Source organism: Chaetodon auriga, chromosome 21 (genome assembly GCF_051107435.1).
Source record: "Chaetodon auriga isolate fChaAug3 chromosome 21, fChaAug3.hap1, whole genome shotgun sequence".
Classification (NCBI taxonomy): Eukaryota; Metazoa; Chordata; class Actinopteri; order Chaetodontiformes; family Chaetodontidae; genus Chaetodon; species Chaetodon auriga.
This window is the reverse complement of record NC_135094.1, coordinates 17368481-17387746: the sequence shown is the minus strand read 5'-3', so window position 1 is coordinate 17387746 and position 19266 is coordinate 17368481. Positions and strand designations below refer to the sequence as shown.

Sequence of the window (19266 nt, the reverse complement as noted above, 5' to 3'; positions counted from 1 at the left end):
CGCCATGAAATTCATGACATTCATGGTCCCCTGAGCACTAAACAAATGCCAGTGACCATGCAGCTGAATTTCCGATTTTTGGTTTGGAGAAAGTTGGTCAGACAAAGCTCGTCTGAAATCAGAAAGTGAACCCTCAATAAATCAGCTGCTTTTTAATTTATTTAAAGAGGCAGTTCAAGCCTGTTTTGCACAGCTGTGTGCCCGTGCTAATCACGATGGTCTCACCATATTTCTGGCTATGTGTTTGTCTTGCAGCACATAATCACACTCAGTCCCAGTATTGCGTCCTCGTTGCTATGAAGCTTTGCTGGAAGCAGCGTATTCAGGGATTAAGTTATTGGTAAAGGGATAATTGTTTGGGAAATAGCATGAGATTTGACAGTGAATAAAGGTAGATTGTGCAGCAGCTCCAGCCCTGAAGTGAACCCTGTAGGAGGCAGCTTTGTTCTCTTTTTTGTTAACCTCTCTGCCTTAATTACACAACAGTTCCAGAACATCACCACTCACTTTTATTTTTTCACCATTTTTAGGGATTTTTTTTCTTTTCTTTTTGCAAAAAAGCTAAAATTCACCTAGAGTTACAGCAAGCTTTGACAAGGCCTAAGTGAAAGAAATTACCAATAGGAAGTGAATTATGGTGATATTAAATAAACACATACAGTCTTTAGATGATGGTGCAGAAACTCAACATGTAGCCGGTTTTAAATAAAAAACTATTAAACTACAATAGAACAGCTGAGTGAATTTTCCTGTCTCCTTAAAGTGTCGGGTGGTTTCTGACCTCAGTTTTTCCAAAACCGCTGCTGCGGCCCTGCGTCTGTAGACAGAAGTGTTCTGCTGACCAGTAGGAGCTGAGAAAAGCCGTGGAGCAAACATCCAGATGTGGAGGAGGGCTGTGAGTCACTCAGCACCCAACAGCTGAACTCAGATAAACCAGCTCTCAGCCCTCTCACGTTCAGGTCGCCTCACCACTCAGAGCTTTTCTGTCTGCACGTCTTTGCTATGTATTTTTTTTTTTTAATTTTTTTTTTTTTTTTTGCAGCCCCCCTCGTCATCCATATTAGGAATGTGTCCACTGCCTCCGTCCCCCTGTGCTGAAACCTTTGGTTCCTCCCCAGGTGTACGCTCCTCCATAGAGATGACCTTTAACCTTGGCCTTTGTCTGACTCCTCTGGGAGACGTCGGTGTGTGTGTGCGCGTTTCACGTGAGCAGAGATTAAAAGAGGGGATGGACCGCGCTTTGGCAACCTTGGTCATCCACCACTTTCCACCATGAGCTGAGCTTTTGTCCTGCATTTACCTCTCTGTACTTTCTCGCTCCCCTCCTCCTCCTCCTCCTCCTCACACTCATTTCACCCTCAAATATGTGGCTTTCCTGCCTCTCCTCCAGCTAATCGGGCCGAGAGGCTTGGACGGCACCTGTTGTTTCAAATCCAGCGATTATCAACAGTTTTGGTCTTCCTCCCCTCTGTTAACAGCAGAAACTCACAGCTCTGGCTGAGCTGCTGTTGTGTCTAAAACACCAGCTCCGGAGGCTCCAGAGCTTTATACATAACAGTGTAAAAAAAAAACAAAAACATGCAAATAATGAAAGCAGTCTCTGTTTGCTAATTAGAGACAGAAACAAAGAATGTTTGTGATCATTTCGTATCATCGCTTTTGCGTGAATACCTTGCAACACACACACAAAAAAAGAAGTCAGAAACTAAGAGCCACAGTGGGATTTTGGCTTGATGATGATGTATTTTTAAGCGTTTTCTCAGTCCCGCTAAAAGATGGGAGAATTTTCTCATACAATAGATGAACCACATAGAGAAAAGTGGTGATTTGAGCCACCTCTTGTAAACAATAGTTGTTTGTTTGTCCTTCACTGTATTCCCACGGTGACACAGAGGAGCACAAGTTATGAGGGGTAATTTAAGCAAGCTGTTTTTTCGCTCCACATTTTCTTAATTTCAAGGGCGTCGTGTATTTCGTGTTGTGTTTTGTGTTTGTGTTGTGTTTCAGCATGAACAGATGCAGAATGAGAGAAAGCTGTTCGAATGAATTTTGCATTGAATTGCTGGATGGTCTTATTAAACATGGTACGAGGCCTGGAGCAGCTCACCCCTATGAGTGATAATGATGATTGTTTTTATGATTCTACTTTATAGGAGCAGTAAGCGTTACAGTTGATTGAAACTGACTACTTTATTTTGTTGCTGGTCCACATTTTTATCCTGCAAAGACTCTCATATACATGCTAACTCGCTGACTCGCTGTCTTACAGTATGCCGGCACAACAATCTGGAAATGAATTTGGGAATAACAGTGCCATTTATTATGATGGTGGGTCAGTTCAATAGCAAAGTAACAGACAGCTGTAAGAGGATACCTCATGAGATAAACCAATTTAAGTTCACATGTTTAATAAATTGTCATGATAAGTTACTTAGCCACATGGTGGCAGTGCTGCATAACAAGCTAAAAAAGTTGATTTGCCAAGCTGATGTTGCTAACAGGTTATAAAATCATATTGCCTGTGTACACGTCCAGTAAATACAGATCAACGGTAGCATTCATTTGGAGACATGTTTCTAACTACCTGATGAATCTAAGCCTAACATTCACTCTCCTTCCTTCTCGCTTTGCGTTGGTCTCCGCCTCATCTTGATAGAAATAGCTCTTTAGCTGCTCCACTGTGTTCACCAGCTAGTTGCTAACTGTGTGTCTGCTGGCTGGTGCTGCTTTCTGGCTGAAAATAGCTGCCTACAGCCTGTACGTGAGGTTGATGAGAGCGATGAGTCTGACCGAACCTCTGCTCCGTAGAGCTGGGGTTGCCTGCAGAGTTGGTGGGTAATAGCGTTCAGTGGGCTCATTGCTACGACACACACCTTTCACATTACACACTCATTTGAGGCATTGTTCATATCAAAATATTGATCAGTGCAGCTTTAAAGAACCACCAACTTCAGAAAGGAGAGAAGAAGCCCCTTTGGCAGGTGGTCTATGAGGACGCATTAAAGAATGAAATAGTCAGACTGTGTATTTCCAACGTAGCACATCAAGCTGAGGTGCCACTACCCTTTCAGTTTGAAGTTGTATGTCAGTGTTTTCAAGGCAATTTCTGCTTCAGCTACACTCCCCCTCATCCTGGGCAACTTGAAAGTGTTTATTTTAGAAATAATCTGAAGATTTCCGGTGATGCGCGACATCCTGAAATACATGTACAAATCTTACTTGGAGACATCGTCACCTTGCCCCGGGGATGCCAAAGTGGCTCATCTCACCCCCCCGTTCCTTCAAATGAAGCCAAAAGTGCCAACATTTCATTTAGGAGGTTTTCACATATCAGTGGAGATATGTTCCGTCTGTGTCACTGACAGCAGCTTACACTGATTCTGACAGTGATGTCTGCGTTGAAAATACACTGAAATGACAGAAATGAAAGCTAATTCCTCTCATTCGCCAAAGTATCGATCATGGAGACGCACCCATTTGCTATTCTTATCATAACCTCTAAAATGACCCGAGAAATGAGGCTCCGAGTCAGAGGAAGGGCGATAGGGGGAAATGAAGGGAAAAGGAGGGTGGGTGGGTGGGTGAGGCGGGATGATGGGGAGGGATCCTAATCAGTGCAGGCAGCATCCATTCTCTCCGTCTGTCTCTGTCTGTCCCCATTTCCTCAAGCTCTTTTCATTAAGACACCAGAGGCCACGCTTCTGCGCCAGCGTCCATCAGCAACCCCGACCTTTTGATCCCCACCCGGGCCCCTGCGTGAGGGCTAAGAGATGTGTCTGTTTCCTTTTTAGCTGGGGGCCCACCCCTCGGGGCACCGTCATGCCTTCTGTCCCCGTCATCATTCACTGGGTGTGTGCTGGGGGGCACCGTGGGCAAAGGAGGACACAACCAGTACACTGGATTAGTGTAGATGATCTAGAAAAAGACACAGAGGAAGACACACTTTGTCCTCAGCGAAGGTGAGTGAGTGAGTGAGTGAGAAAAACAGGAGATGATATTAAATCCCAAAGTGTGTGTGTGTCATTTGTGTAATCCAACCCGCCTCTCCTGATGCCCCCACCTCCCACCTCAGGAAGGAGAACAGGTTGGAGCCCCATCTCTCTGTGCCAGATGGCTCCACATTGACAAATCAATTAGGCTCCACCTCATCACCAGGGGGACCGAGGCTACAAACCTGCCCGCCTCCACCCCCACCACCCTGGGGTCCTCGGTCGACCACTCCTCCATCTCTCCTCGCCTTAATCACCCCCCTGATCCCCAGAAAGCTTTGCCTGGGTAAAGAGGGCAAGGAGGCAGGAAAAAAAAAGATAAAACAAAGAGGCTGGCAGCACATGAATCACCTAGCATCAATATGGATGACTTCCATGCTAATGCAGAGGGGGCCGGAGAGGAACAGTGGCAAAAGCTTGATTTTGTGAGTCTGTGTGTGTGTGTGTCTGTGTGTGTGTGCTTGTGTGTTTGTGTGTTTACAAGCTCAGTCAGAGCAGATTTGCCATGTGCTGAAGAGCCAAGTGTCTCTAGTTGTTTTTCCTTCCCTGTGTGGAGGTGGGAGAGGAGGAGGAAGATGAGGAGGAGGAGGAGGGTGGACGTTTGGGGAAGTTAATCCAAGGAGAATAAACAGCGCAGCCTGGAGCAGGTATGCATCTGGGTCGCGGAGAAGAGGAGGATGAATCCGTGTTCTTCACTACACCCTAGTGGGAGAGGAGAGGCACAGCAGGGAGAAAGATGGACGGAGACGGAGCTGCAGACCAGACTGCATGTACAGAATGTTACGAGCTCGTCTTTGCTGAACTTCCTGATGTGTTTCATCGCCGTTGAGTGCAGATAAAAATGCATGATCTGAAACAAAATAATCATCCAAATGTCGAAGATTTCTACAAGTGCAAACAAAACCAAAAGTTCAGAAAAGTCAATGACCATCCTTGAACAGAGACAGGAGTTAGCATTCACCACAATGTCCCACAAAAAGCTCTGCATAAAAGCAAATAATGATAAACATTTATTATATGACAAGGAAAAGTACTAGAAAATAGGATCAAGTTCAAATAAAAGACAATATTAAATATTTGTAGGCAAAGCACATCTTTTTTTTTTTTTAAGTGTGTCTTAAGATTTATTTTTTAAGTGTCAACAGATGTAGAGTTCTGAAAGGCTCAGTCTGAACTCAGGTGCACTCCAGGATGTCAGCATGCAGGCTAAGCTTGCTTGGTATTTTAATGTGCTGTTGATGGACTGTGTTGTTCCACAGCATAATGCACAAAGGAAGTAAAGCAAATGCTCACAGCTGGAAAAAAAATGTAAACTGTGGGAAGCGATGACTTTGCTCCAGGGATGTCTCAGAAAACAAAAATTAACTGTTGAAACTTGCTGTCTCTCTGTTTACTGCCCGGAATGTACATCAGCTGCAGCACGCACATGTGCATTAAAGCACATTCAGAGTGTGGATTTGGGACACTAAATCTTCAATTGGAAGGAGCAGACTTCACTTTATGTACATCCAAGCATTCCAGCCAAGAGCCTCTAATGGCCTTTTGCAGCAGTTGTTAACCTGCATTGATTATTTTGACTACTCAGGGGCAGCATGACAAGTTGTAAACACGACTTTGATATACCATCACCCTATCAGGTCGAACCTGTTAGCAAACAGTTTCCTGTTTACACATTCAGCAGACTCAGAGCAGTATGATCACTCATGTGGAGTCGCGTTTGTGTCCACCTGATGGGTCTATGTCCTATATTCACTCCACGTTTAGCTCTGCTTTGGTCTCCTCCAACTACTCAGAAAAATGTTTGGTTCTTTAGCTGCTAAATGTTGGACTATGGTCACCAGCTAGTTAGTTTTGTCTGCTGTGAGTATACATGCATTCATATGTTTACTGAAAGTAAGTCATTGTGCACAATGGAGATATTTATCACTGCATTATGATTATTATTATTGATGCATTAACATGTAATTAGCATTTATAAACTGTTCAGTAATGCATCATATTATATAAATGGATCACATGTTTTGCATGTAAAATGTTCATCTGCAAAGTAAGTTGAGTAGATGCATAAAGCTGAAGAAAATGGAAATGTTTAAGTACTTCGAATTTGTACAGTACTTGAGTAAATGTACTCTGACTGTTGCCATCAGCCTCTGCAGTTTGGTGCAGAGCAGTAATGTACAGTAGATTTTCAGGGGTTTTTTAGTGAAAAAAGCTGCTGCTGGAAACAGGGTCTGTGAGAGTGTAGACAGTGGACCAAAACATTACAGTTACAGGACGAAAGGTGCTAAGATGCTCTGTAACACAGAGAGGAACTGCAGCATTGTGTGATGATTCTCTGTGGTCTTGTGTTAACTGAGTTAAGAGTTAAGTGAGTTAATCCATTGTCTATAGAAAAATAGTGCAATATGTAGCAGCCTTAAAGTTTCTAAAATGTTGAGCCTGTGAGTGTGGGATCTTAAACATGACAGGTTTAAAAGCACTGAGAGAGAGAGATCTGATTCTGACGGTGCTGGCAAATTTTTCCAAATGTGTCATGTGCATCACAAATGCTCCAAGTTGCGGCCCTGAGCTCTGTGATGAAGCAGCGAGGGGAAGGTGGGAGGCAGGTTTACGCGCTGGGAGGGGCAGTGGGGTGATGGAGAGATGTGTGGGTGCCCTCCTGGCTCGCCTCAATTTACTCATCCGATCTGGGGGCAGCGACGAGAGAGAAAGAGAGAGCTGATGCTGAGACCCCTGGGGAGAGATTAGCGCTGACAGCACAACAAAGAAGAATTATTCCACGGGCCCTCAGCTCTTCGACAAATTCAAATGTAATGTATGGCTTTAACTGCGCCAAGGAGGATCAACATAATATATGATCGACCCACTTTGCGGTGCGCTCCGTTGGCAGTGATGTAAAAGCGATTTATGCCCGTAAAAATGTGCAGGCTAATTAAGTAAGACGTTGGCACAGGAGCAAATCCAATGAGCTTATGAGAGAGCTGGCAAAGCGGTCCGGCCCTCCCTCTGAAAGGTCTACCTGCAGCGAGAGAAAGAAAACTTCTGCTCCACTTCAAATCACAAACGTGCACGATCCAGCGTCCACGTGTGAGGCTGTTGATCCTTTAATTCAATTCGTGTTTGTGATTTGCTTAGGGTCCCCCCCACACCTGGCAGCGTCAGGGGCCCAGGGCCCCAGTAATTACGCAGGGCCTTTCCTCCAATCAGACAGCTGTGTTGAAAAGGCTGTGGATGAAATGTCCTAATTACAGCCTCAGTGGAGAAAAGCTCCACCGGGGGAATACATACGCTGTTAGCTAACAGATTCTGGAGCCAACAGTGTTAATGAGACAGAGAGGAGAAAAAAAAACAGAGCCACCCCCTTTTTCACATTAATCAGAGCACCTAGTTCTTCCTGTCTCACTGTCAGCTCTTATCACGGCCAAGCCCAACCTCACATCTCCATCCCGGATGGAAGATCACTTCACTGCTGCTCTTATTTCCCAAAACAAAAAAACCTCTGCTTTTGCAGCCGCCTGCACCCGGTCCCATCCATCAGTCTTAATCAAAAGAAACACACAGAGCACTTTCTGAGAGTAATCATCACTTAATGGCCCCAAAAGCCCCTACACGCCACCAACACATAATCCCCGGGTCTCCAGGGGAAGAGCGTGCGTGCAGAGGAAGGAGGGGCAGCGAGCCAGCTCAGCCCATTTCTCTAATGAGCTGCTGAATAGGCCGTGTCAGAGACCTACAGAGGCTAACTACCACCTAAGGCCCGTGGTACTCCACTTCATGGAAAAGGCTGGCTTGATGTTAATATTCCAGCCTGGGGGAAGATGTTATAACCACCAGTTGACAAAGCCAAAGGAAAGAAACTGCTTTTTTCTCAGTAACAGTGGGACTGGTGGGTTGACTGAAGTCCCCCTACACCTCCGCATACATCCAGCATGGCACTATTGTCTCTGTGTTCTCACTCTCTATCTACAGTTAATTTCCCCAGACCCCCATAGCAGCTGCTGCAGGTACACCTCAGAGAGGTGTAACGCGGGGCCTCATCTCAATTCTCCTACACGTCCCCCTTTTTCTAACAGCCAACCTGTTTCAATCCTCAGTCACAGCAGGGAGAAATAGCATGTAGGACTGAGGCTGTCAAATCATCTCCAGCAGGTGAAGAGGAAAAGGACGTTAACTCAGGCTATAGAGGAGCGTGTGTCTACCAGAACAGCAGCTGTAACTGTCCAAGGGTAAATAAATAGATATTGTGGAGAGGGGCCATTATCTGTCATGGAGCGCTCATACAGTCTTGCTTGTATTTATTGCGTACTTAATGGACTTGATTGTATTACTGAAGGTAAGGAGGGGGAAAAAAATCCATTGCCAGCAAGAAGGTACTTTCAGCATCCTGCAATTACCTTATGTAAATCCTGTCCTGGAATGTTGAGCCACTGCTATTTAAAATGCATTGAATTTCCATGGAAAATGATCCACTCCTGCCGCCTGAAGCTCATTAATAACAACGATGAGCCGGGCTGACATTTGGAATACTTACACGCTTACTTAGCATTGCCATGCATGCGAGAACACAGCCTCGTCTGCCATGCGCTGCAGCTATGACAGCACATTTGGAAAAAGGATGGCTTTGAATTAAAGGGCGCCAGCAAATGAGTTATTTCTGCAACTGGAACCAGTTCTTCTTCTTCTTCTTCTTCTTCTTCTTCTTGCACATGATGTTTTCCTTGTGAGCGCTCATGCAATCTTTGATCATGCAGAAAGAGGAGTGCAGGAAGTGTGCAGGCTTTGCTGGAATAGCCTCGTTCTGCTGAGCTCTCCCATTATATTAACACGACCACTGTACACTGCACTGGATTTGACACTGGATTATAACAAGACTTGACTCCTGCATCTGTTCCCTAAAGGTTGACGGCACATCAGCCCTTCAAAGCGAATGGGGGGCCCAGGTGGGGCCCAGTCGCCATCAGAGACCAACAACAGAAGGTCAGTGCCGCGCTACTGCCGCAACATCACTCTAGCAGCGGTGCAGCAAAGGGCCTGAGAACGGTGAGGTGGATGCACAGGAGCCAGCGGAACATTCATCCTGTCAGACGGGTTGTTTGGATTGGAGGCAGGCAGAGGCCCTGGGTGCTGAAGCTGTGCATTAGGCTGTAAAAGCACTTCATGTGTCTAATGAAATATGACGTGAAGCCTCTCCCATATAAATGCATCAAGACAAATGCCACATACAAGCCTGATTCCAGAGAAGCTGCGACGCCGCGTAAAGCATGAATAAAACACAATGTCATTACTTGCTAATCCTTTTTGATACACTCAATTGCAAACAGTGCAAAGACAGTATATTTAATGTTTGATCATCAGCTGCATTGGTTTTTGTAAATACATGCTTATTCTGAATTTGATGCCAGCGACACGTTTCAAACAAGTTGGGACAGGAGCGACAGAGGACTGGGACTGTGCTCAGCACCAAACGGCAGCCAGAAAACGTTAACGCAGGATTTGAATCCGGATATTTCAAGTCCTCTAAAATGCTGTTTCTGCAACTGTTTCATAATCACAATCTAACAGCAGCATCCCCGGGATAAGCAGCCCTTTGCTCGCTGAGCTGTGAGTAAGAAGCAGTGGGTAACGTACAGGGGTCTTCACCACAGAGTGGCAAAAACTCCCAACCATTTTGTTCCTCATGCAGCCACTTTGCCGACAGCCCACCTGCAAATGAAGCGGGGGGGTGGGGGGCGCTGAAGACCCATAAATCTTTTATGCTCCATAATGGCTTGTTCACATTACCTGCCCACACCTCAGCCTCCACGGAGCAGGCCGGGCCAGCACTGAGCAGATCAGGCCTGAAAACCACCGCGAGCATATGGAGCACTTCAAACACTCAGAGCCTCCCCGGGCCTGAGCTGTGGTCGCACCCATGAATTATAGAAATGATCTAATTGTTTTCTCATTTGGAAATACTGGGGGCCCTCCCCTCTGCGTCTCTGTTTTAACGGCCTGTGGTTTCCAACGGGGAACATGATTCAGTGCTACCTACCTCCAACACGTTTGTCGAATCCAAGGTGGTCCGTCCTGTCAAAACAGAGCCGGAGCCGAGGTGTAAGTCAAACCTGTTGCAGTAAATGAACACGTAGGCAAGAGTGGGAAGGGGGTTTGATTTGACTTCAAAGAGGAATAGTTGTGATCAGAGGAAGGAGGAGGGAACGCGTGGTGATAAAAACACATAAACAAACCTGGGGATTAGACGACTCCGGGTCCTCTGAGAATCTGTAGAAGCCCATTACTGTCAGATAAGGAAAAAATTGGAAAGTTAGCACACCTGTAGAATTCATTTTATTGTATGTATATATATCTATAGATAGATCTATAGAACTTCACAAAGACATTTTCATTCATATCAAATGTATTGGGAAGATAACTTTGACAAATATGAAAACTTAGGAATAAGACATGTTCATAACTCAGTAAAATTAAAGATACTAAGTGAAACATTTGATTTTTGTGTGTTTAGTTATTTCAGTTTCAAGTTCTTGCAAAGTTTTATTGGCCGGTTTGCAGAATGAAAAGCTCTTAACAGCAGAGACGAAGAATCTCAGACGCTTGTACCCCTTTCACAGTGCTCAGACTTCCTTCTTTTGACTGTTGGCTTAATCGCTTTGCCTTAGAAGGTCAAACATTCCACATATAATAGTTTACCTCATAACAAAGGAACTGGTTTTTAATAAATTGAAGTCAGAAATTTCACTTCTCCTAATTTTGACCTCATGTGAGCATTTTTAGATTCATCGTTCGTAACCAGAAATGAGCTTCCACACATGTGAAATGAGCTATCCCAACACAGAAGCACGCACACACACAAGCAGCAGTCAAAATAAAGGGAATACTAAACGGAGGCTTTTGCTCTGTGCTGCCCTCAGCAAGCAGCTTTGCTCAGCACCCGCTCCGCCTCGTGCTTCTTAATCAAAACTGGCACTGTGGCAATTACCTAATTAGACATCAATTAATCCACACCCTTCAGGTCCGCAGCCAAGTTTGACCTGAGGAGTAATGACGAAAATGCCTTCGAAGAACGCAGAAATCAGATTAATGGAAGCCGAGCGGCAGAGGTTGTGCAGCATTTGAGAAATCTCCAGAAATATACTGCAGTTCATTTCATAATTAACAGGTAGAAATATAATTGATTGAGACATGAAAGCTTAATCACTCAATTCAATAAGCAGGATATCAGTTGAGTAGATTAATTCAATTCTGTAATTAAAGCCGAGGGAAAGGTGAAGCATTAGAGTTGATTGAAGGTTAAACAGCAGACTCACCTTTCTGTCTCCGCCGCCTCCGTCCGCTGTGACCATGAAACCCTCGCGCAAAGAACACACGCTTCACGCCCTCGACGTTTAGTTCGTCTTTTTTATTAGACATAGCAATTTCACAAACAGCAGTTAGCCTGAAAATTACATTCAAAATGTGCAGCTGACCATGCGCAAACACTCCAGATACACCTTCAAACAAAAGTAACAGTCGATCATGTGTTTGTTTGTTTTTTTCTTCTTCCACAATCTGTGTATTGTCACGTTTTGAATTCAAATTTACAAAATGAAAATCATCTTTCACTAGTTCACCATCAAAGCATACATACCTGTCACTATAACACATTGGAACAACTACTTTCTGTCACTGTACATATGCTCTGAAAGGTTTTTAAAGGCTCTTCTTTGCATTCTAGCACCCATATGCTCCCATACGTCGACCTTTGAAATGTTCTCGGTACCGTTTCCCTTCTCTGCGTCCTCTTTAATGCTAGCTTCGGTGAGGAGAAGGGGCGTCAAGCCGACAGTGACGATTCATGTAAAAAAAATCGGTAACATTGCAGTTCTCGGAAATCCACTTTGTTGTTTTCCAGTAACACCAGGAGCTCGGTGACGTTTCCCGCCACTGAAGAAACCAACACTGAAGTCCACAGACGATGACCCCCGGCAGCTTAACGGAAACTTTACCAAAGCACGTAAGACTACACGACACACAGTTTGTACAAAGTGGCGAGACGAGGATGCTTCTGCTCAGGTTTTATTCCATTTAGGGTTAATTCACTCACACACACGGGGGGGGGGGGGGGGGTTTGTCCTCCACCGTTCAAGTCACAGGGCGCTCGTGTCACAGGGTTAATGCTTAACACTGGTTGAAAGGGGGAGTTGGGGTGAGGGAGGTGGTGTAGCTGGTTGGTGGGGTTGTGGGAAGTTGGGGACACGATCTGTAACTCCAGTTCATCCAAGTGCCAAAAGACAGTCTGTTAACATAACACTGATTATTTTTTTCCACCTGATCCAAAAGCACACAGGGCTGATACATCACAGACAAAGCTCCACGACGCAGAAAACCAGTTCAGTTCAGCTCATTCCTCCAGCGGGGCGGCGAGGTCGCCGGGGCGCCCCCCCCTCCCGCCGCGATCCGCCAAGGTCCTCCACCGGCTCCGCTTTTAAGTTCAAATTACTGGCCGCAGGGATCCAGTGTATGTGAAAACACCTGAATACTCAAATCCATCAAACCACACGGACGTCCACGCGTCGTCACGGCATCACTCTCAAACACTGTCGGCGTCCGGCCCGCTACTGGCAGCAGGAATGGCAACTGAAAAAGCGGGTGAAATCTGTACACCTTTTTTTTTAAATTCATCTCCAAAACTTCTGTAAGTGCAACGCTTTCATAAACTGTCCTGTCAATGAATGTAAAGTCTTTTTTTTTATTCTCCCAACTGCTTGGTCCACAGCAATGTTCAGCTTTCAAAGAAAAGGGGGGAAAAAGGGGGAGAAGCCCGCGCCTGAAAGCCCTGCATCCTCCTCTACCTGCCGAAGATGCTCTCGTACTCGAGCAGTATGAGCTCCACTATCTGGTTCTGGTAGACCATGTGGACGGCGATGTTGCCCGTCTCGGTCTCGGGCCGCAGCAGCGTGGGCCCGAACACGATGGCCACGCTCTGGGTGGTCATGCGGTTGGCCTCTCCGTGCTCGATCACCCTGGGGGAGACAGAGAGGTAGAGCGTGAGAGTCAAAGATGGAACGTGTCATAAATGGCTTTCGGTGAGCGTGAATTTGTTTGACAACCTTTGGTTTTAGCGCAGCTTCGGGGTTTCGTGGAGGAAAAACAACATTACGGCCTTCGCACACATCTTCGGGGCTCGAGATGGAGCGCTGAGGCAAGCCTCGCGACACACGCTCCGTAACACTACTGAACGCTCCAGGCTAGAGCATAATAGCCTTTTTAAATAGAATCTACATCCTTGCATGCAGATGCACAAAACAATAACATATTCATGGAAGGGAGAGAAAAAAAAAGAAGATTAAATCCGCCCGCTGATATACGTAGACCTCCATACACTGAATGTCACGCTATAAATTTCCTAAAGAAACACCGCTTCATAGGTACTGAATTACAGCAAACACAACGCCATATAAATGCAAATTGGAAACCTCGGCAAATGTCATTGTGAACATATGATACTGCCCCTGGCTCCAGTGGGCTAAGAATACACGTCGAAGCGGCTGTAGTGTGTGTTTGCCCGCAGGCTGATCAGTCTGAGGAAAGGTAAACACGCAGAGTCAAACAGCACTTCATGTAAATACAGAGACGGATGCTCTGAGCCTGACGCTCACTTATGTCTCCAGTTGACCCGATCAGAGTCACGCTGTCCAGTGAAGAGCAGAATTCTAGAACAATGTCACGTGTGTGTCTCTCTCTGCTGTTGTCTTACCTGCGCAGGTGTTTAAAAAGGCCTTGCATTGTGTCGTGGTTGGGTTTTGGCAACTTCTTGATTAAGTCTTTGATTGAATTCACTCTCTGCTTGTAGTCGGAGCATTCTGCAGCAGAGAAACAGACAGCCGGTCAGACATGTGCAGAGCACCATCTTGTGGCTAAATTAGGGACGAAAAACAGTGTCGTCCAAATGCCTCGTCACGGCGTATCTGAACAGCGGACGCGGTTACTCACTGATGGCGTTCACAAAGTCATTGAAGGATCCGTATGTGAAGAGGGGCTCGGGGAGCTCTCTGAAGAACATCTTGAGAGCTCCAGTGGTGACGTGGATATCCTCCCACTTGCTGTCATTCAGATCCACCTTCTCATCTGATGGAGGGAGGGAAGCCAAGAGAGCGACGGAGAGAAGTGTTACTACAGCAGAACCTCACGCATCAACAAATCTGTGTGTTCTGCGTGCCGAGAGCTCGGAGCACGTATCATCCCACATCAAGCAGCCGGTGTTTCAGGCATGTTAGGGGTCGGCCAGGAGACCGGAGTCCTACCGTGATTTACAGCAAAGCGCAGCTTCTGGATCACCGCCAGGTTGCCGCTCACTCTGTATAAGCCGTCAATATTGAGACCTGCAGGAGAAGGATGAGAGGAGTGAACGCTGAACTCAAACAAACAGCCCCCCAAAAAAAAGGTCACCTGATCAAACGCTTGGCATTTCCTTGCATCACCTCATGGCTTCGGTTTAAAAGACGCAGCTGAACACGCTGCAAACACTGCAGCTGTTTTTGGGGGTTTTTTATGCTGTGTGCTATGTTTAATGTATGTTGGCTGTATGCTTCATTGATTCAGGTACTGTGTTTTACTCATGCTGACATCCTTAGATTTCGTGTCAACACACAGTCTGAGGCACTGTTTTTGTACCTTTGATATGAACTGATGTCAGACCTGACCGAGCTGAATGGATTCACCTGTGGCTTACATAAGATAGAACAGAGGTCCGAATGAATCAGCCTCCACAGAGCTGAAGGGCTTGTGCTGAACCGTCAGTGTCACTGAGCGAATCAGCAGTTTTTAGCACTGGAGCTCTCCTCTCTGACTACAAGTGGCACTGTCAGCTCAGCTTTGTTCCGCAGCGTGTTACTCAGTGGCTCAAAGCCTACTGAGAGAACAAGAAGTCCACAGGAAACAGAATGGTGATGTGATGACTGCTGCACACAGGTGGCTGCTTAGAGAGCTGTTTCCAGGTCTGGATACGCACTGGAATGAACAAATAGCTGCAGACTGGACTCACTCCTGAACTGAAGGCAGGGGTGTGAATGGGAATGCCATAGCTTACTGACGACTGAAGGATTCAGATCAGTCAGAGGGGTGCTGTTCATACCTGTGTTCTCCACATGCTCGATGCACATTTTGACGAAGTTGGGCACCGATGTGTTCTCCCGCTGGCACAGGCTGGTCAGACTGCAGCCAAACACCTGATCTGAGGGACCAAACACACACACATTGGTCTCTATATGCTGTTGCATTTCAAACCCACGTGGGTCGGCGCATGTGCTGCACTCTGTCTGAATACCTTTGATGTAGCCTTTGTCTCGGACAGCCTGATAGGTGGGCCGACGGATCAGGAACTTCTTGAGCTTCATCCTGGTTTTCTTCTGGTCTGATGAGTCCATACTCACGGAGGTCTTCATCGCTGAGGGAGACGAGCAGGGTGTGAGTGTGTTTCTGTAAGACGCTCATCATGAACACGCATACAGCGCGTTGTCTCAGCCTGTCTCACCTCGGTTCTTCTTGGAGTCCCGGTGGTCTTTCTCCTTGTCCTGTTTCTCAGCCCCTGGAGACTCGGGCATGTCCTCCTCAATGGCCTCGTCTGACTCCCAGGCCTGGGGAGGAGGACACACACACACTATTAGACACAGTCCACTCAGACTTATTTTACTATTGAGGTCCATTCGCTCCAACCATTCGCAGCCTGTTTCACTGTGTTAACATTCTGATTTCAGCTCTATTGACAAGTTTTCACTCCGGTTTGGACAGAGGGAATGTAAGTGAGGGAGTGCAGATACAAGAAATCTACTCAAAGATAAAACTGCTGACATCTCATAATTTTTGCTAACGACAGCTGTCTCCTCACGTGTGTGTTGATGGTCTCTGTGAGGGCCCGGTACCAGTCGTTGATGACGCTGTCGATCTCTGACTGGATCAGCAGCTCCGTCCCTTGACGAGTCTTCAGCTGATGGAGGAAAAGTCAACATTACTTCTGACCAAAACCACCGCATTAAATCATCTGCAGTCCAAGTGTTGATCCACTGCACATCCACAGCGTCCGATACCTCGATGACATGCTTCTTGCTGGACTTGTCCTTGGAGGCCCACTCCACCGACCCCCCTCTCAGATCAACGGTGAACTCGGGCTTCGACTGGTTGCTGCCAAACTTCTGGGATCAAGGAAACGGTATGAGAGTCTGACACACAGCTGATATCACATGTTCATGTTAAAACAAGAAATGGAAAGAAGAGTTACATTTCAAAACATCCCATAACTACATGTGATGTGAATTTCTGCCTGTTGTTCTCCGGGTTGTCAAAAGCACAGACACTAGAGCTTCTAGAGAAGTTGCTTGTTAGAGCAGGTGTCACATCCTTCATTACTGTTTGGAACTCCTCACACACACACACACACCTCTTTAGTATTGTGAATCACTGTGAGTTGTTATTTATATCAGGTGCACATTAATGAACAGTCAGTGCTTCTGGTTAGACTCCTTTAAGACTGTCGGACATAAAACTGACTTTCAAGGTTACTTAGTGTTTCCAGGCACACAGAACATTATGCATATGCACGCTGACACTTGTGTTTCAACTCCACCATGATGGTCTGTCGTCGTCGAACGTGCGTTCTTCCAGGTTATCACAGAGAGCTTTAAAAACATCTAATTTGCTGAACATGAACATGAACATCTCTGGTTTGTGTCCAGCTGGGGATCGTAATAAAGACAATAAATCTAAACTTTCAAAGGCTTTTGAGGCTTAGGTTGATCTTTCCATCCAACTTAAACCTGCGTTAACTGATTTATTTGCCACTTGAGGGAAGTAAATCTGCTGTAAAAGCATCACTGACATATATCATCACCTTATAAAGTTATTATGACAAACAGCAACACAAACGTTTATTCAGTCGTGTTTGTGTCCACCTGATGAGTGTACTCTACCTTTAGCTGTTTAATTCTCTACCAGCTCCTGAGAAAAATATCTGGCTCCTTAGCTGCCAAATGCTCCACTATGCTCATCAGCTGTTTGCTACCTTTGTCTGCCTACTGAAAACAGCTGATGCTAAAACACATGGAGCTGAGAAGGTACAGAAGTCAGGCGATAATTCTCTGTGACAAGCATTTTCACATCACACACACCAGAATTTGTTAAATTAGGATAAGGTAAATCAAGCTCCACACACGCACAGTCAGCTAAAGCAGGAGTGAACGAAAGACTGAAAGATGGGGAGAAGACATGCAGAGAGAGGGGACATACAGCGGCAGCCTGCACAGGCCTACAGTTCACATAGGAGACAGCAGGACGGGGCTTGACTGAGCGCTTCCAGTTGCTAAGGAGAGTGAGGAGCAGCTCAGGGATGGAGCCGCTGCGGTAGTAAGACTTCAGGAAGGAAGAGAGGAGAGGAGAGGAGAGGAGAGGAGAGGAGAGGAGAGGAGAGGAGCAATAAACAGAGGATGACACATTTCACAGCACAGGAGGCAATGAAGACAGATGACTATGCAGAAACAAGGAAGAGAGAAATAACACAGAGATGAATGGAAAGCTAAAAAAGCTCAGAAACCTGACAGGAACACGAGTCTCTTGGGGCTGATGGGATACATACCCAGCTGGTGCTGCCCCCTTGACCCTTGGCAAAGAGGAGGGAGGACCCCTGCAGCACCGTCCACGAAGAGGTCCAGTTCTTCCTGTAAGGCACCATAACACAGAGACAACTCTCTTAAAAGCTCATCAGGATTTTAAAAAACGAAGCTTTGTGTGAACTGGTCAGTTCCTACCTGACTTTCTTTCCATTCTCTGTGATTTTGGTGACATTGAGGACTCCACACTTCTCTGAGGGCTGAGGAGGAAGACACAGACGCAGATAAGGACCTGCTAGAACACATGCATGAAAATACACACATCCAGACACACACACAGCGCTGAGGCTTGAGAAGCGAATGGGACAATGGAAGTGGCTGGGCTGCTTGATGTTATGTGCAAAATATCACCAGCAGAGGGCGCCCTAACGCTGCTGCAGAGGGTCAAAATTGCTGCATTCCTGGTTGGGAAATGTTTTGTCATGTTAGATGTGATGCAGTTAGACGTGGGATGTGGCATGCAGCTGGTGAGAAGAGCCAAATGCGATGCAGAGATGAAGAGTTTGGAGGATGAGAAGATGTTTGTGTTCGGATGCAGGCGAAAGAGGGATGGCGGTCAGTGTGGTGCGATGCGGTGTAAGCTGGGATACTAACTGTCGAGGGGTGCTTAGGAGATGAGGGGCAGGAGTCAGAGTCTGGAGAGCTCTGCTTGGGCGCCGGAGCACACTCCTACCAACAAGAGGCACAACATGATGAGTCGCTAACAACTACCAGCTAACTACGAGACACATGAAGACAGTCAGTCTGAGGTCAGTGAGGAGAGGAAAATGGATCAGCAACCTGCAGAGGAATCACAAGATTGTGTTGTAATGTTAGTAAAGGTCACCAAAAGGTAAGGATGAAGTTAGGATTGAGGTTGTAAACAACATGCTTTTATTCTGGGCCTCTGAGGAAAGTGTGTTAATTCAGCGAGAGGTTCCAAACTGCAGCTTCTTTCCTGTTCATCCAATCCACCTTAAGAACAAATCAGCCATCTTTGATTGACACGGCTTTGATTTCATCACAGCTTTCTAAACAAGTCTACAGGACACACTGACAGCGAATCAGAGCGGATCGTCTGTTGATTAGACGGGGGGGCCGGAGAGGAGCGGTACCAACTTTATCACGGCAAAGAGAGAGACGAAACCTCCTCGAGTCAGAAGTGAAGCGCCAGAGTCTGAGAGAAAACTGCAATGAAACCACCAGAGTTAGCCTCCCACACGCTCTCCTCACACTGAAACCTTCCACAGTTTGTTATCGAAAGCTGCTGGTGTCCAGTTTAACCTTGCTCATTAACATTTACCTGCCTAGAATGATAAAAATAAGCCTGAAACTATAAACTAAACTATAGTTTTCTTGTATTTGTCTCTCGTCAGTCCCATAATTTTACAGGAGTGTAATACTAACTGTCTACAGCACTCTTTTAAAGGCATAGTGTTTGCTGTAATGGATTACCGTGCTCCATGGAGGTCAGCTTACAACCTGACTCTGCACAGAAACTAGCTGGAGTGAATACAAACCAGAAACTTCCCTGTCTGATAACAACATCACAACACATTCACCTCTAACCACAGGTAGTAAACCTGCTGTCCACTTGAGCAACACACCCCTCTTTGCCCAGATCCCCAAATAAAAGAGCCAGATTAAGCCATTGTAAG

The 19266-nt window shown here is 46.1% G+C and overlaps 1 protein-coding gene across 6 annotated transcripts in view; it reads right to left on the bottom strand.

The window, feature by feature from the left end:
• Positions 1-11369: 11369 nt before the first annotated feature.
• The window catches only part of LOC143339805 (rho GTPase-activating protein 12-like), a 49690-nt gene continuing 41793 nt past the window's right edge, over positions 11370-19266 (bottom strand). For 3 of the 6 annotated variants that reach the window (XM_076761264.1, XM_076761265.1, XM_076761266.1), the window contains exons 7-18: positions 18224-18298; positions 17768-17829; positions 17596-17677; positions 16055-16159; positions 15856-15954; positions 15502-15604; positions 15295-15414; positions 15103-15201; positions 14273-14350; positions 13962-14096; positions 13726-13831; positions 11370-12991 (exon numbers count right to left, since the gene is read on the bottom strand). In XM_076761264.1, the coding sequence (XP_076617379.1) occupies positions 12817-12991; positions 13726-13831; positions 13962-14096; positions 14273-14350; positions 15103-15201; positions 15295-15414; positions 15502-15604; positions 15856-15954; positions 16055-16159; positions 17596-17677; positions 17768-17829; positions 18224-18298 (1239 nt within the window). In that variant the 3' untranslated portion in view covers positions 11370-12816. The remainder of the gene's footprint in view (positions 12992-13725; positions 13832-13961; positions 14097-14272; positions 14351-15102; positions 15202-15294; positions 15415-15501; positions 15605-15855; positions 15955-16054; positions 16160-17595; positions 17678-17767; positions 17830-18223; positions 18299-19266) is intronic. The other 3 variants (XM_076761267.1, XM_076761268.1, XM_076761269.1) reach the window with 3 other exon arrangements.